At 45.8% G+C, this 18849-nt stretch overlaps 1 protein-coding gene across 2 annotated transcripts in view; it reads left to right on the forward strand.

The window, feature by feature from the left end:
* Positions 1-18849, forward strand: part of lpp (LIM domain containing preferred translocation partner in lipoma) — an 88494-nt gene that overhangs the window by 63518 nt on the left and 6127 nt on the right. For both annotated transcript variants that reach the window (XM_011614479.2, XM_011614481.2), the window contains one exon: positions 7714-7883. In XM_011614479.2, the coding sequence (XP_011612781.1) occupies positions 7714-7883 (170 nt within the window). The remainder of the gene's footprint in view (positions 1-7713; positions 7884-18849) is intronic.

An 18849-nucleotide genomic window follows, 5' to 3' on the forward strand; every position in this document is an offset into this window, starting at 1 on the left:
CACTAAAGTAATGCAACAATGCTAAACAGTCGTGTTTTTATTTGATCTGGTTGAGTTTAGGCCACCCTTCCTATTGTTGCAAAATGTTCATATTTACTTTACTGGACCCCGCCGCGCACGTGGTGTTCCAGGTTGGAACCGTATCGGTGCACGCGTGAGCCCCATACAGTGCTACCGCGACACTCACAAAACAGAGTTTGGGTCCTTAATTTTCTTCGTTTCGGTGTTGTTTGGAAGGAGGCTTTGACTCAGCCCTCATTGTCGCAATTACATTCTGCCCTGAAGCTGAAGTAAAATTAACTCCATAAACAATGTTCCTGTAATTGTTCTTAGTTTCTATGAATACACAGAGAGGCTACTTCCAACAAATAGTTTTAGGAATCCTGGCGTGCTGTATAAGGACGCTATAATAGAAAAACATACTTGGAAAGAGGATTTATCCGGCCAAAATACCCATTCTTGAAGATTTAACAAAAGTGGCAAATGCAGTTTTGTATCGTGCTGAGATTCCGATCCACTCCAGAGCGTAATGGGTTTTCCTCTAGCTCGTGTTCCACCCTTCCACCGCCTCTTCTAAAAATCGGCCTGATAAATCTCTAATCCTGCTGACAGGCAGCAAACTGAAGTGAGAACAGTCACGTCGGCTGAGCCTAAAAGCATCTGTGGCTACAGTTACGGCCGTGCAGTATTACCTAACCCCCCTCTCGTCCGCGTCTCCCATTGTCGCGTGCTCGGCGGCCGTGGAGCTCGAAGGGGTCTCTTCGTTTTAATTCTCCTGAGATTCTCCTTCTCTGCTGCGTATTTGTGATCTGCTGTGTGTACAGTAGATGTTGGAGCTGTCTGAATGAGACGGAGCATAATACGGCTGGAAAGAGGTCAGCGGCCACCCAGGGGCGGAAGAGGGGGATATGATATGGAGCAGTCTGGTGACATGGCAACTACATTAAAGCCTGTGCATCACTATACCACCTACGGTGGATTATAATGCATGACTGCAAAAAACTAGATTATCAAGCACAATGGCCAAGGATAATCCATCATAGCCGCCTTTTGAAGAACAATGGAGGGTGTTTGTCAGTACGAGCTTCTGGATTTGACTTCCAAGACCCTTTTTTTATGATGTAAATAATGTAATTCCTCTTCAAATAATCTCCACATTTGTCAGATTGAAGAAATTCTCCCAAAAGCTTCTCTCCATTGGAATCATGTTCGGTTATGTTTGAGCTCAGCGCCCCCCTTCCCGTCACTTGACATTTTTCAGGATTGATATTGTTTTGAGTGGGGGCGGGGGGGCCGTTCTTAGTGTTTTTCATTATCTTGCTGCAGCCCTGCCGCTGACCTCGCGACACTGCTTTCTAGTTTCTCAGCTGATGCAGTTTGCCAGCGCGGGGCTTCTCTTCCCGGCGACAGAAGCCTGCTTGTTGGCAGCGGTTCACGTGAGGTGACCGCCCTGACGCTCGCCCCCGCCCCCCCCCTCCTCCCCCGTCCTCCCGTCCCCTCCCGCCGGGCTCGGCGCTTGCTAGCCTGCCTCGTTGAGACAGCTCCACTGAGGCTTGCAAGATCAGCTGCCGTGCGAGCCCAGCTGAGGCTCGCGGGCACTCACGTTGCTAGATTTCATTTGTGAGTGAGCGTTTGACCTCAGGAACGAGTAGACATCAGCATGCTCACGCACGCAAATGCGGACACAGTTGCAAGCACGCGGGTGTGCACGGGGGAGCGCCATGCAGAGACGCACCGCTTTCAGCAGAGAGCGGCGCAACGCTCGTGCGCTCACCTGTTCTCCCGCCTCGGTCTCACCCCTCCCTCCCCCCCACTCTCCTTCTTGCCCTCCTCTCACCCTCCTTGTCACCCCATTCTCCGGTCCTGCCCTCTCCCTGGCACCCCTCCACGTCGCCGCTGCCAACCTGCTTCTAAACCATGTAACCTACACTCGGAGCCTCTCCCTGCTGCCGCGGGCCTTGACATGCTGAGCAGTAATGCTCCGTGGCACGGGCTCGCCTATCCTCCGCCCTCCACCGTGGCCGCAGCAGTTTTACAGATTGCTATTTGCTGACATTGGGAATGAGATTAAAGGCAGGGGTTAGGAAGGAGGCATTTACAGGCCGGAATGCAGTGATGACAGCTATTTCTCTCCTCGTCCCAGGGCAAGTGGAGGCCGCAGTATTGTCATACAGCACTGGGTGCAGTCCGAAGCGACAAAGTAAATTAACCTGGAGGGGGAGGAATAGAACAGCACAAACTGTGGCCCCTGGCAGCTGAGGGCCAAGTAGTTAAACTTTGGTAGTTTTCGCTGGCAGCCACTAGCTGACCTGTTGTTCGTATTTCCGTGGGGGAGTTAGACTGTTTTTCTTTTGCCAGTTTCCAGGAGAGCTCTCTTAAGAAATGCCTCCATTTTTACCATATTTAGATATGTTACTCGGCTCTGGATGGTGTTTTTGTGTAATAGGACGTATTTTGTGGGTAAGGAAGAGCGTTAGGGTCACCTAACTACAATAACAATAAATACAAAATGCTGCGCAGGTGAAACCATATTTTGGACTCGGATCAATTGACTGATCCATTTTTCTCCATTTTAGCTCATAAAAACAGTGTTGTTGTCAGTACCAGAACTTTGAAGAGACTGAACACGATGCTGAAACTTCTGGTTCCTAGCTTCCTATTCAGCGGCTGAGGGGGAAATGGAGGGAACATGAATCCATCGAGCTGATTCTGTTTCTCCTATTGTCAGATTTTGGCGCCTCTTATCTGCATGGAAATATTTTTGACATTCTGGGTGACACATTAACTTTGTCTGACACTATTTGATTTGTTAAACTTCAGCGTTGTGTTTTGGGCACAGCCTCTTCAAAGTCCTAAAACTGAGAACTACATGAAAAGAGAAAGTATTTCATTGTTCCTAAAGCTGAGTCCAAAGTAGAGTTTCATCTGCACGGTATTTTGTATAAAAAAAGTCACATTTGCTGGTTGTTATAGTCTCAAAAGGGTGAGTTTTTTCCTCGCCATTGTATTTCAGAGTTATTGACTTTTTTCTCCAAGTGCATGATGAAAAAACTCTCCTTCCTCTGTATTTTATTCCTACGGGTGTCCCTAATACTCTTCCCTGCATGAGTGCAATTGGACGTCATAGTAGCTGATTTCTAGAAGCCAGTTCTGGTTACCTGCACTCACGAGTAAGGTGGAAATTATAATTGAAACTTTCTCAGACTGTTTGTCATCTCGGGACTCGATGCCGTCTCCAAACTTGTCTGTGTAATTTATGAATGTGCCTAAAGGAACAACCCACTTTTTTGTGATGGATGTTTCTTTTTTTCTACACACAAAAATAAAACCCTTAAAAACAGTGCAAAGCAATTAACATTGATGGGTTTAGGAAACAACAAGCTGAAAATGTTCTTTTTCTTTACGACAATATACTGCGTGTATTTTAAAGTGAGCACAAAACTTTAGTCCCCGTATGGATTTTGTCCTTTTTTCCATCCGTTTTGAATGTGGGATACAGTTGCTGGCTTTGCCATTGGGGTTTGCAAGGGTTGCACCAGCAGAATTCTATTCTTTAGTAACAGTGTGAAAAGTTTTGGTCTCCCACAAAAAAAAAGTTCCCTGCGATCCTTCTTTACATGCACAATCTTTGATTTCTGACGATGTAAGATCAAATTCAGCTGCAAGTGTGCTCTCCCTTTGCCTTTCATGCTGCTTCAATATCACGGCGTGGAGAGAGAAAAAAAACAAAGACGGCAACGACTGAGGGAAATCTGAAGCGTTCTGCCACTCAAAATCCCCCATTCCCAAACAACAGCGTCTCACTGCCACTACAAATACATTAGAAATCAATTATTTATGGAACAGAGTCAGGGCCTCTTTAATCTTTTCCTTTTATCCAATTAAATTGTCTAACCATTCCAAGCCTCTATAGCTCACAGCAAACGTGCTTCTTTAAAAAAAGAAAGAAAAGAAAATACGAAAAGATTTTCTTTTCAGTCCTTTTGACTTTCGATGTAACAGAGGAGAGACTTCTGAGGGTTGAAGAATGAAAGGAAGAAAGTGTGTAAAGTGTAAATGAACTTGCCCCCCCCCCTCCCCGTCACCACCACATTGGTTCAACAGGAACTATTTGAAGTTTTGATATTAAGACTCTGGTTTCATTCCCCGTGCAAAGGGACACTGGGGAGCAGCGAGGCCTTTCATGATTCCTTTATGCCCAGCTGAAATAGTTCGAAAGTATTTGCGATCATTTCCACGGGGGTAAATATGATGTGACTTCAATTGCTGTCCTCTATTATTCAAGAAATCAACTGAAGTAGGGTGTGAAAATTGAAAAATGCTTATTTCTGACGCAGACGCGCGTAATTATTGATGTGAATCACTGTAAAACACTCGGCGCTCGTCTGTATTATCAGACGGTAAAACTGTTGGAGGAGAACAGATAAAGACTCACTCAGAAGCGTTTTTTTATCCTTTTTACAGTGCGAGTCTTTTTTTTCCCCCTTTCATCTCACAGTTGAGACGTGGGGAAGGTATAATTGAAATGTTTTTTGGGTCGTACCTTAAATCACTTCTAATAGCTTGAAGTCAGCTAAGCCGACTTTAAGGCTTTCTGTTGATGGACTGTAAAATTACTCAGCGGTACGTTTGACACTGTTTGCATCATTACAGTGATTCATGAGGTAAAACCTCTTGTGATGTTGCAATAACATTTTTATTATCTCAGCCAATTTACAGATGAAAGCGATCAGTAAATAAGACAGGTGCGTCTCATTTTAAAGTTTCCAAACGCGCCGCTTCTCTTTTCTTTCAGTTCATAAAAATCGGAGCTGTGCAAATGAGGAATTGAACAGATCGTTTATCATAGTTCCAAAGGATGAGCTTCTGTTTGGGATATTTAACGGTGCCGCCCTACACATACGTGAGTTTTGGAAGGGCGCTGGATCACGCAGAAGATGTCAGATTGATGACGATAATAACAACCTGTGGTCCAGGTTTACCACCCATATCGTTACATAATGAATACCTAAACGCTTACTTAAAATGAAAGATAAGCGTCATTTTCTTAATGTTTACGCACGCCAAACAGATTAAAATCATAACCTGGTGCAGTCAGATTGTCACCTGGGATGGGGGGGTTGTCCAGAGCGCGGACTTTCAGACGTCAGCGAACAATAATAATGATCATTTATGAGGACCGGTTCCCCTGCGGCGCCCCTCTGCCTGGTTCCTGCTGAAACGGGGAAACGCTCTGGATTTTAACAATAATGTGAGGTAACAGTGTTGGTCTTCATTAATCTGTTGCATGCGCCACTTCACATCTGCTGTTTGTTTTTTTTTCCCCCCCACACGTCTCAAGCGTGTGAGACGTCTGGTTCTGTATGACAGTTCTGGTGCAAACACATTATTTTCTTTGTCTGCATCTGTGTGTGTGTGCTACACATACTGTATGCAGACTGTATGCACAGTCGCGCACAAATAGTTCCTAAGGGCCTTCACGATCACAGACTGCCAAAAGGAAAAGGATTTCCGAGAGGTTTCCTTCACGCTATTTAAAGTGGGAGCCCTGTGGGACATGTTTGGCATTCTCATCCACTCACTGAAGATGGCCTGTGATCTGAAGCCACTAACAGGCTCGGCATGCTCCCTCTCTGTCTCTCGCTCTCTCTCTCTCCCCTTCTCTCTCCCCCTGGCTCTCTGAAGTGATTACCCTGCTTGTGATTCCACTGACACCCACATGTCCCCCTGAGATGTGCCTTCATCAGTTTGTTTAATCTCCCTCTCCATACAGTAGGTAAGGCAGCCATAATTGAGGTGTGGATAGAGCTGTGGGAAGAGATGAAACTGATAGTGTGCTTTTTGTTTTTTATTTCTTTTTCCCGCGCTGGCTTGACAGCTGTTGGTATATCAGTGGCACTCTGCAAAGGGGGTGCGGAAAAAAATGGTCTTTGTAATGACTTAATTGATGCGACGGCATCATTTCCTGATGCGTTTCCAGCCACTGAACCCGAAAAAAAAAATTCCGCATGAAAACGATGCAAAGAAAAACAAACGTGGTTTCAATGATGACTTGAAATCGCTGCTGGAAAAGTTGCAGATCCTGTCATTTGTTAATCAACTTTCCACACTTTCCACCGAGAATAAGATAACGCTTTATCTCAGAGAGGAACACCATCAGCAGGCCCTACAGTCAAGCAGATTTTTGATCTCAACAACACATGACTGTGAAAAGTTGCGCCGATACCTGGGAAAGAATTAGCTTTCCACTCTGTTCCAGCACTTTGATACGAAAACAGAAAGTGGGACTATGAAAACGCATGCATCAGATACTCTATCTCCCCCGGTTAGTGTCTCGCCGCTGTCTGTAACACGCTTGAACTGCTGGGTTCACAACGCCGCACCGTGTCAGTCATCACGAAAATCAGCCTTCAGATCAGGAGAAAAAAATGATCTACACAACGGAACTGAACTTGAATTAATTAAATATCCTGTATCATCCTTCCTCTGAGAGATTGCATCTGTCTTAAGATGTGTAAAAAATAAAGCATTCCGAGATAATATTTTTAAACCCTATTATTGTAAGATACCAGTAATTAAATTGACAGTGTTATTAATTAGGTTGAAGATAACTTGCATTGAGTCGAGGACATCTTAAACTCAATTAATGATATCTCCAACTCAATTAAAGATATCCAAATGCCATGTCTCGCAATATGCAATCTGGCTCTTTCTGGCGCAATAATATCAGTTCACTTGTGCCCTTTTTACAAAGACTTGGTTGTACTTCTAAAGTTTTCTTTTTATCGTTCAAAGCCTCTTTTTTTTTTCTTTTTTTTTTTTAGTTGAGATGTCGTCTACGTCACCCTGTGGTGATGCGTATGGCTTCTTTAATGTTGCATACTTGCCTTTTAATCCCTCCTTATCCCGTGTTTGAAATAGAAATAAAGATTAGCCTCATCTGACATCAGGAAGTGAAGCTTTTAAAGGGATTTCTTTTTAAATTTGGGGGCATGGTAGTACTAGTGGCTGGTCCCAGGGAGCCAACACGATGCTAAAATGCTATTAGGCTTTAGCTCATTTACCAAGAAGCTCAAAATCTCCAATTAGTGGCTTTTTTTAAAGGTGCGTTGAACGAATGATCAGCTGAGGAACAGAATTAGGTCGTCGACAAACATGCGGAGTGGCTGATGAATCACTGAGGCCTGTAGAGCCCCTGATGACCTGCCGTTCTTACGATCCACCTCGTCGTGTTGGGCGGTACATTCAGTACTTCTTCAGGCAAACGTGTTGTCATTGTGTTGTGTGGATTTTTGCCCGTTCTGCCTCCGGTTTTTACCTTTTCCATCTTTGTTATCGTGGCATTGCAGCTCACGGCACTAAATTTTGAGATACCCTGTCTTCTGAACTCACATCTTTTTGTACCTTGAAACTATTCAAGAGCAAACCCATTCAGCGCTAATATGTAGCAGGACCTTTGACTTGTAAAGGCTGGCATTCACACATTGTAATTGTAATAAGTGTCTCTTGGCAAAGTCCGCCTAGTTTGACCCCGCTGTGTTTCAAAAGACGATAAGTGTCATAATAACACATTTCATCACAGCTGCCCTGAACAACACTCACTTTAATCTCTGTCGTGTTGGCGCTGAATGCTAGTGTGCGCCGCTATAAGTTATCTGACCTTTAATATGTGTTGAAAGTGGTCTCAGCCTCCCGTCCTCTGTCCCCCAACAGGCCGCTGTGCAAGCTGCGGAGACAACGTGGTAGGTGAAGGCACCGGCTGCACTGCCATGGACCAGGTCTTCCATGTCGACTGCTTCGTCTGCATGACCTGCAGCACCAAGCTGCGTGGCAAGCCCTTCTTTGCCGTGGAGAAAAAAGCCTATTGTGAGCCGTGCTACATCGTGAGTACTGTTTATTCTTTCCTCCACCTGTCTCGCGTTCTGTTTTTGACCCGCTCTGCTGTAGTTCTGCAAATTAAAATAAGCTAATTGTGTCATAATGAAACGCACTTGCTAAAATCCACATTTTCAGCTGCACAGTAGCTAAATATCCATTGTATAGGTGCAGAACTGGGCACTGCGCACAGCTGGAGATGCATGTTCTGCAGCAGGAGCCCTCTCAAACATACAATCTCTGACTGTGGTCAGCACAGATTTGATCCGGTTTCACTTTAACTGGCGCTGTCGTTGATAAAGCTGCTTTAACGTTGTAACGTTGGCACTTCAAATATTGAAATGGGTGAATGTGGGGAATTTGGATTGTGCGAGTTGTCAAAGACAAACAATGGCATTTATATCATAAATTGGAATATGTTTGTGCTGATTTATTACCGATGAGTAGGACGGAACCTGGCCGACTGCAACCTGATCTGACACCAGCTATAATGCTTTAAAGTTCATGTTCATGATGTCATTTCTGGGTTGAGAACCAACTTCATCTTTGATCTGATTCTTCACTATCCTGTGTTGAATCCATTAAATTAGACGATTTAAAAAAAAAAAAGAGGAACATGTAAAATATGGATGTTCAATAACATTTTTTCTCAGACCGAGTATGTGCATGAGTACAATAAGCTATCTATCTGTCTGTCTGTCCGTCTGTCCGTCCGTCCGTCCAAATAAGTTTAAGTGTGGCTTTTTAAAAAAAACATCTTTATGCCATTTACAGTATGTTTTAACTTTTAACTATTGACAAGTCTCATTAAAGTTGTCTAAAGCTAGCAACATCGTCGCGATGAAACAAATATGCCGTTGCAGTGAAACAGCTTCTGAGATGGATGGAACACAAGAGCCACCCGCTCTCTAGACAACAGGAGCATTTGGAAAAAGTTTCAAACCGACAGTCCTTGATCAGAAGGGTTAATTAAAACAGCCGGTGGTGCAAATTGCATAAAATGCTAAATATGGCAAGATCCTAAAATGAGCTACTCTTCAAACCGCCTCTTGCAACTTTAATTTTGCCGAGTTTGCGTTCTGCAATTCCAAAACCGGCAACGTTTCCTGGTTGGGAGCAGCCACGCTTGTGTGGACAGCGCGCTGTGTTTGTCCAAGCAGGACGAGAGCCACTGATGCTTGAGTGCACCACCATGTTCTGGTGCACTACTTGATATAAGTTGCTTTTTTTTTTATTTTGCCTTGAGCATCGGTGAGTAGCGTCACGAGTACCACTCATTTGGAATGAGCCCGGTATCGGCCCGATACCAATACCTGATAGGGGTACTCGCCCATCCCTAATGGAAAAGGTTCCATCTGAACAACACTCAGGGATATCTGAGAAAACACCAGTGTCGTTTCCATCTTCGGGAGCCTTTGTTTCTGTTTCCCAAACTGTGGCCCGATTTCACGCTGCTGCGTTGGGCAACAAATAGTCATTTCATTGCACAATATTGTCTTGAAAGACGCATCATTCTGCGAGACCACAAGGAAATGATTTTACAGAAGTGTGTATATTCGGTTAGAAAAAAGGCAAAGTTTCTTGTTGTCAGCAACATCGCAAACAAATCTGTAGTTGGGTTTTTTTATAGGCGAGACTTACCGGAACCGTGCAACAACCGTGCTGCCTTTATAGTAAACACGCTGCTGGGACACGGCTGATGTGAAGGTTTATTGCTGCATGTGTGGAAATGTGACACACGGTCCACCGGTGGCTGGCTGAAGTAGTGGAATAAGCCTTTCCCTCAAGCCGTCCCTCAGGAGGGTCCCCCTGCATGAGCCTGGTCCTGCTCAAGGTTTCTTCCTGTTAAAGGGGAGTTTTTCCTTGCCACTGTTGCTTGTTGGCGGTCAGGCCCTGGGGTTCTGGAAAGCACCTAGAGACAATTTTGATTGTAACAGACAATATATAAATAGAGTGATTGATTGGTGTCGCTGCAGCTTCAGGGGGTATTTTTAGGTCCATCCCTGTTTAGTTGCTCTCGCCTTCAGATTATTCACCGTCATTGCACCGAACCCACCTGCAGGTTTTTAGGATCTGGCTGTATTGATGATTTCTAATGATATGATGATAATTCTATTCTGAAGACACGTGCGTGCTGTTGATTTTTCAGCACGTTATAATTCCTGCTGACGTTTTGGATCGCTGCACTCGGGGAAGAGCCTTGAATCCACTGAAGTCTCACAGTTGAGCCTGGTGGTGTTTAAAGCAGCGACGGGCCATCTTCTAAATCACCCCTATTCAGAGGCACTCACTGTGATTGTAGCTGTCTCGTTTGGAAGTTCTCCAGCCCTGATACATGCGCTAAAGAGGAACGGGATAATTTAAGAACTTTATTTATGCATTTCATCAGCATAAATGTTCTTCTGGCACAAGATCAAAAGGAAGGGGGAAATCTGAATTTCTTAATGAAAGTAATTTCTTATTCTTTTCTTCCCCATCCTCGGGGTCATGCTGCACGATTAGAGAGTGAACGTGAGAGTTTGGGTCTCAGAGGAGGAATGGCATGGGGAGAAAGAGAGAATCTCCACGTGGGCCTCCAAGTGGAGTCAGTCTAGGAATGGCTGCGAGCAGATCGTAGACCGTAGATCGACGCTGTAGGATCTGTAGATCTGTTCACGCTCTCCCACCTTCGTACCCACCCCAGGAGCAACAGAGGTGTTTAATAGGTTTCTGCTACGATGAGAAATAACCAAATATTTTTATGTAGAGAAGACAAAGTCATTTAGCAAAATTCAGACATTTATTGTGATTATTTTGATGGATTGTTGATTAATTGTAACATTTCAGCTGCAGTTCTGTTTCCTATTAACAGTAAAGGGTAATCAAGTGTATCGTGATGCAATAAAGTGAAATAATCTGCACATATATATAGTATACATAGTGTTATCTGTGGAGGGGGTGTAAAAATATATGTGTGTATCCGTCCCTCTTCTTTAACTATCCCGTAACTGGGTGGGAGAAGCCCGAGAGAACCCTAACACATGCAAACTCCCCACAGATATTCAAACCCGTAACCTTCGTGCTGTGAGGCAGCAGTGCGTGAAGTGTTCATTTAGATTCAGTATAGAAACATAAGGCATTCAAAAAGTAACATTAATTCATTAAATTATTTCCTGGCCTTACTGTGCCATCCTGGCGAACAAGTTTTACGTGGAACCTGCGGACATGTGTGATGTCAGCGGGACCCTTCATGCTAATCCGAGGTTTCTGTTAGGAATGCTAATGCTAGTCAGGGTTGATATTGGAGCACTGGGAGAAGACAAACGCACCAGTGTGAGAGAATAATACCCATTACATGTGTGGAGCTCTGACTGGAGCTGCAACGCAACCATAAATCCACAAACCATAGAGACTTCCTTGTAATGTGGATTACAAATCTAGTTTCAACATGATGGTTGTTCCCATCTGCTGTCATTCTGGGAAAGAGAAGAGGAAGCTGGCTCCAGCGCACGCTGAAAGGCTGCGCGTTGCCACCAACTTCCAGGTGTTTTGTCTCAGATTGTTTTTCTGCGCCGAGGTTATTAAAGAACAAAAAAGTAAAGAGAGCTCCTGCAACCAGCTTTGAGAGGGAGCAGAAGCATCAGCGATTCACAGCGTTTTGGAAAGTCCTCGTCTTTTGATGAAAACAGGCTTATTCTTGTTTATTTACACGGAGAGTGGAAACACTGATTGTTACATCCTGTACTTGACAAATCCTCCACATCACACACACGTTAGGTGACATTTGTGGGCAGACGCTCCCAGTACAAGAGGAGCCTGCCGGGGCAGAAAACTCGGCTATGCAAATAGCAAAGCCCTTCCCATTGCCATACATTAAGATGTTACAGCGTATCAATTAGGACATCAGGTGCCACCTTATCTAGACTGAGCCTTTACATATTTTCGTGGCAAATGCTGATATTTGTTTTGGGAACATCCTGCTATTCCACAGGTTCATTTGCCTCATTCGGACTCTCCTGTCAGATCTTCCTAAATCCTTCAGGTGTTGTGCAGGAGCCTACCCGCCTCCATCACCATTATCTGTCTACTTCCTCATTTGAGTGATTCTCTATCTGTCGTTTCCCGAACGCCGTCACCGGATTCTCCCAGCAAGCATGCGAGCCATTGTCTTCTACTTCCCATCTACCTGCTGTGGGGTTTAATCGCTGCCTATCTAAATAGGTATCAAGGAGATTAAATCTTCTGAACTTCAGCTAGTGTAGAATTTTGCATAGAGTGCTCCATTATCATCTCAGTGAGGCACGTTTGGGTCCCTACTGATATTGATTTTACATCCTGAGGTGTCCTAGCTTTCCCCATCACGTGCTGGCTCTGTACGTGCATGTGTGTGTGAGTGCAGACGAGCTGATTGTCAGGACAAACATGTACTGTACTGGTAGAGTACTGCTGACTTTATTTAAGCTAAACCATTTCTGTGTTTCTGTGATTTCTTTGCTCTTAAATCAGAGTCTAATGATAATCCTCTCTCGTCAGATCCGTATTAGAAATGTAAAAGCCTTGTTCAGATGAAACGGAGCTTCTTAAGCAGGGCCTTTGGAACCACCTTAGCATGAAACATTTGTCATCGGTGTTAACGAGGAACATATGTTATCAGTGTTAACACACAACATACGCAGCTGGTGTCAACATGGAACATATGTTAGCGGTGCTAAAACAGACCATATGCTACCAGCGTTAGCATGGATGCTTTCTCACCGATGTTAGCATGACACCTTTGTGCCTGACATTAGTTCTGACTCTGATTAGACGTATTAATGCAACCAAGACTATTCACCGTTAGATCAGACTGCTCGTCATTCTTGACGTGTTTTTAGTAAGATTTACTGTCACTGGGCTATATATATTTATATATACGGTATTGCTCTTGCTGGTTTTAGGCCATTTCTATTTTCTGCATATTTCACGGGTCCCTGTAAATTTCCACAGATTTCTTCCAATCATGTCTTGTTTTGCTCCATTAACATACTGTGATATGACTGTTCTGCCCCCTGTTCTATGCTGGTAAACGGACTGTTCGGGGGGGAAGGGGGTCGGACCCGATGCTTTGTTTCCTGTCTGAGGCAGAATCACATCCCTGCTTTCCTGTTCGAGCTGCCACTTCCCATGAATATAGATCATCCAAAGTGCAGGCGGTTTAGTGTGCTGTAATGAGACTGATGTAAGTAAAACAAGGTCACCTCAGGAGCAAAGCTTCATATTGAAAGAGCAGTAATAAAGAGATAGGGATTTGCCCGCACAAAACCTTAATCTACGTCTACCTCTTTTGACAGTTCCAGAGTCCACCAAGGTCACGGACGCCAACTTTCTTGAATGTAATTATTTTTATCATCTGCAGTTGTACTAATTGTGCTCTTCTTTAAAATAAATGGACTTTGGTCTCATTCACTACATTTTCCAAAAGATGGGATGATGAACTTTCAACAGAAGCCTCGGCCTGCCACTCACCAGGACCCCGCTGATGATGGACAGATGAGGTTTAACCTGTTTACTTTTAGAGCTTAAACTTCCCTGGGCTTTTTCTTTGGTGTAATTATTTCATCATTGAGACGTGTTTCCCTCCCCTCTCGTATTTCCCCCTCTTTTATTATAGTCCACTTCCTATTTCCCATTCCATCTCCGTTACACATGACGGTTCCCAAATCTTTCCACGTTTCTTCTCAGCAAGATTGTTGAATTTATGGTTTTCATAAAGAAATTCAGCACTTTTATAGGGGGAAAAAACAGGGCTGGGCCCAGGATTGGCTCTTGAACGCACCATAAAAGTGCAGCAGAGTCTATAATCTCATCATTTTGTGTTTGAAGATTTCTGAATTTCCTTGACCAGAACCAAAAGTTTCAAGAAATAGAAAAATGAGGAATTGATCATCGGTGAAGCCGATATTATTGACCAAGTAAATAAATGTCTGTGGCAGAGTTTATCGCCACTAAAGCACCACAGGGTGCGACCGCAGCCTAAAGCTTCCAGGGGCCGGCGCAGCCCCCACAGACGACAGCACTGATCTCGCCTATATTTGGGCCTCTGGTGACGGACGTCCTCCCCAGCCTGTCTCCTATTTCACAATGGGACCCCCACGGGAACTCCCTGAAGCCTCGGCTGTCATTGACAGACGGCTTAAAGGCTTCATCCCATCGATGCCCGAGCGCTCCGAGAACCAACCCAGAGGGGCGATCTTCGTAATGCTGCTCCCCCCCCGCAGTGAAGCGGTAACGTCTCTAATTAGAAACGACGGCGCGCCTCCCACACACCTGTCAGTCCTCTGTGAGGGATATCCAGGTAGTCGGATCCGGAGGCCGGCAGCCAGCGTGGCGAGTTCAGGGCGCCGGTTTGGTCGTCGCTGTAGAGCCGCAGCTTGCACGTCAGCGAGCGCGTTAACAGCCCGCTCTGGCAGGTAAACAGCCTTCTGGTTCATACGCGGCGTCTGAAGCGAGCTCTTAAACGCGGCGGCTCGGCTTTTTGCTGACGTTTCATCAAATATTCATGGCTGTCTGCATTAGCTTGCAAAGTTCTAATTGAGTTCTGTATATTCAGCCGTGATTAACTCGGTCTAATTCCTCAAAGGAGTGAGCCAATTAGATAGCACTTGCCTGAATGGGATTTCACATCTTAGTAAGTCTCCAGTCTTGCCAAGACAATTATGTGGGTGTGTATGTGCGGTGCAGCGGGTATGAGCTGGGTCATTATTTCTTATTGCTGATCCACGCTGAAGAAAATCCAGCCGTCCTCTCGATACAAGCATGTACATGAAAACTATCAGCGTTGTTATTAGACTGCGACGCTCGAGCAAAACCAGAGAGCCCTCCAAAACCTCATGTTTGTCACAGCATACCCCCCCCCCCCCCCCCCCCCCCCAATGAAGAGAGAGGATGAGTAAAATATCCGAGACCTACTGCTGACCCACCGCAATGTCATTCTAACTCATGGCACATAAGAAGTCCTGCCGGGGTCTTTGTCAGTTTCTCTCTGCAACCAGAGCAGGAGACATTGCCCAAAGTCCAGAGAGGTCACGTTCTGCTGCACGCTGAGTTTAAGGAAGACGGGCAGACGAGCAGGCCGGCCACTTTGCCTGAGCCGGATCGGGGGGGGGGAGGGGCCCGCTGCCACCTTTTATTTACCGAAGAAAAGTCAGAACGCGCTGTGATCTGCGCGTCCGCCCTGTCCCTCCTCGTCAGCGGATGTCCCCTGATACCGTCACGTGGTCACAACACGGAGGGAGCCGAGCCGCTCAGCTGAGTGTCGCGGGCCGCGCAGATATTTGAATCTCATTTGTCACTTTTGGCTTTTGCTGTTCTGTCAAAGCCTGTGTAAATATACACAAACAACAACACCCCCCCCCCCCCTCCCAAGAGCGTCCACATCCGCTCCCGACTCGTCTCTTCTCAGTCTGTATGAATTCATCACCCAGGCAGGCGGTGCTGAGCGGAGCCGTGGAAGCCGTTTCAGGTCAGGAGACGGCGGCACCTTGGCGCGGGCGTTTTGAGCGACTGGCGTGCACAGGGATGAGCGTCGCACGCCACAAATTACACCAGCAATAAGAGTCCGGGTCAACGATCCTTTCGGTTAGCGGACCGTTGGGCGGACCACATTCAAGCTGACACATGCACCGACACCCACACGTAAACAGAACATCCATGCGTGCGCCCGCGCCATGACGATGCAGGAGACCGTGATCCATACGGCTGTGAGGGTGGCGCGGCCTCTATGAGGGATCGGGTTCACATACTGACCGCCATGATATAGAACTGCACTGACAGTTCTGACAGGGCTCTCCGGAAATGTATTTCTGGAGCGGTATATGTTTATTAACTCCGTCAATATATGTTAGGTGTCACCCTTCGGCGTCAAGGACGTCTCATCGTCACCAATAAGAACAAGAGGGCGTTAAAGAAAGACGTGCATCGTTCTTTAGGTTTGGGGGCCTTCCCGCGGTTTTCAGCTGCCGTTGTTGTTGTTGTTGACGGCACGGAAAGGTCGTTTTCTTTAAGGCCCTTGGTCTTTTCCTGCCGCTGTACTTCACGCAGGAAATGGTTCTCTATGAAAGAGCAGGGCTGGTTGAACCTTTTGATCTGCTGCGCTGGTTTTGATGCGCGCCAACGCGCGTTGAGCTGTCAGACAACAGGACGGGCGAGCGCGTCACCCCGGGCCGCTTAAAATGAGCTCCGGGTCACCGACGGGCTGCTGTTCTCACCGTGGTTCATCTGGTTTCCAGGAGTTTCGACCCCATATTTTTGAGTCCTCTTCTCCTCTCTTCACCTGGGATCCGCTCAAGGTTTCCTCCTCTTCAGGGGAGTTTTCCTTGACAGTCATTGACATTTTTTTTCTCCGTTTCCAGTCTCTAGTGTGTGTTCTTCTTGTTCTTTTCACAGATTTGGAGATCTAAATTCCCCCTCAGAGGCAGAGTTTAGCTGCATTTCCCAGGCCCAGACCCCCATGATGTGGGGTTCAAGTGTAGCGCACAGTAATGTTCCGTTTTACCCCAACCACAGAAATCTTTTGCTACGTGACGATGGTATTTTAGCTGTCGCCAGGTGCTTCCTTAAACATTTGAATACCTCTGAAATTTACAGCATCTGCTTCACTTTTCATTGATTTACAAATGATGGTGCGGCGTGAATCGCGGAAATTTTCTGTAAACACACGTTTGGAAGTTTTGACAAATTTGCATCAGCAAAATTTAGTTTCGGGTCAGTTTTCTTTCTTGCTTCTTAGTGGTGGAAAGAAAATAATACAGCCACACCCACTGATACTGTAAACTGCAGGAACTGCTGTTTTTACCCCCTTTAAAACAGAGTGAAACTTTTTATTTTGGTAGTTTCACATTAAAATGTAGTAAGTGTTTTATTTTTTCAAACTGCAAATTAGCTAACAAAATGCTAACAAAATGTTGCTTTCTTCTAGCGTTTACCACTTTCCCAATACCAACAGCTGTTTTAAAATATATTAAAAGATTACATTTCCACATGCCAGGAGTCTAGCTGAGCGCCACGGGCCCAATGACTTGTTTGACTACATTACAGGCGGTGCACACGATGGTGCACGCCGGCTCTTTTTGTCCCATTTCACTTGCACTGGTGTTTGAGTGATGATGGGCCAGGTGTTCACTTTTCATGGCAGCTTCATTGTAATGCATGAAATAGATGCTTTAGTGAGGGGCGGCCTCGTCTTTCTTGCCATCTAATGGAAATGATGCTCCTTTTATTACATAACGATTCAGCAAAGCTCTGGAGACCTTTTAACATTCTCTGTGGTGTCACCACTACTTGCTGTCATCATAAATCCACTGCCTGTTCTCTCCCTTCCACTTCTTACATTTCTTAGTTTTCGTGTGAGACATATATATTTGCTGGCATAACCCCCATGTTAATTGATAAAAGTAAAGGAGGCCCCTTGTCAAGGTCTGTTAAATCAGCTGAAACCTCCCTCAGGAAGTCGGAGGGTCGCTGATTTGACTCATAGTTGATGACCAAGACAGGAAGTCGTCGGCGAAATGGGAGTTTAAAGAAGCTCCCGTCTGAGCCACCTTCCATACGCCCGGTTTGATTCCCACAACGCGGCCACACATCGTGCAACGCGTCCTTTAAAGATGTGGACATTCTTGTGCGCGCACACACTCACACACACACACACTCAAACACGTGCACTGGATCAGATCATCTCTAAATTTGGCACACTCTGCTGAGAGTGTGCCAGATCACAAATCGCGTGCAGTCACACTGAACTCCAGGCTGCTTCCTGTCAGCCAGACTCGGCCATGTGAAAAAAAATGAACACGGAGGTGTAAAAAAAAAAGAAAAAAAGATGCAGCCGCGTTTCCAAATGTTTATTGTTTCAGATGTGGCGTTGCAGCCCTCCTTTTCCCTGTGCATGGCTGTCAACATAGTGTGTACATGTAATGTATATGTAATATATATCTGGAGTTTTAATGTTAAAACTAGAGGTGTTGAAGGTGTTTCAGGGTCGCAAAACAGATCAGGAACTCTTTTATTTCCCCTCACTTTCCTAAAATTAGAATCCCGTCAGGTGGCAAGCATCCCAATATCAGCTTCCGTGTGTGTGTGTGTGTGTGTGTCTTGGGGGTTTGACCTGTTTAACCTGCTCTCGTCTCTGATTGTGTGTTTTTGGGGTTTTTTTGTAAACATGCGTTGAATAATGATTCTCGTGTGGTGCCCGTTTCAGTCTGGTTCACGCGCCACACGCCTACACGCTGGGACTCACTTGTGGCATATTTTAAGTGAGGGGGGGGCAGAATTCAGAGTTGCGATTGCCCCCTGTTATTCGCGCCGCCTCTCTGCCTCGTCCTGCCCGTCCTGGGCCTGCTGGTGCAGTGGGGAGCACACGTGACGCCTTTGACGCACTTACACGCTTTGTTTGCCATCGCGCCCCTCATTCCAACAGACAGCTGTGTCAAATGTTATTTGGGAGGGGGGTGGGGTAGGGATCGGGGCCGGTCTGCGCTGGCATTACTGCGCTTGGTGCAAGTCCATGATAGCACTTTGGAGCAAAAAGAACCAACTTCCAAAACGGGCCACAATTGACTTAAACGCACTCCGCTCACCCCTCAGTTCAGCAAGAGGCTGTGTGACCTAAATTCACTTTACCTCATCTGCCTAGACATTTGTTTAGCCTTCTGGGCAAACACTTACAGAAATGTATGAGGGTGGGGGGGGCTACATATGCTTGAATACATCATATTTAGTCAGGGGAGCCGCGAAACCCGGACATCTGCAGACACATACAGCCCTCTAGTGGCGAAGCGTGACGGCCCTGGATGTCTGAGAGAGGCCACGGAGTGATTTAGGCCGTCTGTGGCGGCTGGAGCCAAACACGGAGCAGGTGAACCGGCTGTTTAGGAGACGGACATCAGGTCCAGTAATACCAGATTACAGGAGTCACCATGGCACCGAAGAGCAGCCGAACGTAATTGAGGTCATAGAATC

The sequence above is a fragment of the Takifugu rubripes genome, chromosome 20 (genome assembly GCF_901000725.2).
Source record: "Takifugu rubripes chromosome 20, fTakRub1.2, whole genome shotgun sequence".
In the NCBI taxonomy this organism is placed as follows: domain Eukaryota; kingdom Metazoa; phylum Chordata; class Actinopteri; order Tetraodontiformes; family Tetraodontidae; genus Takifugu; species Takifugu rubripes.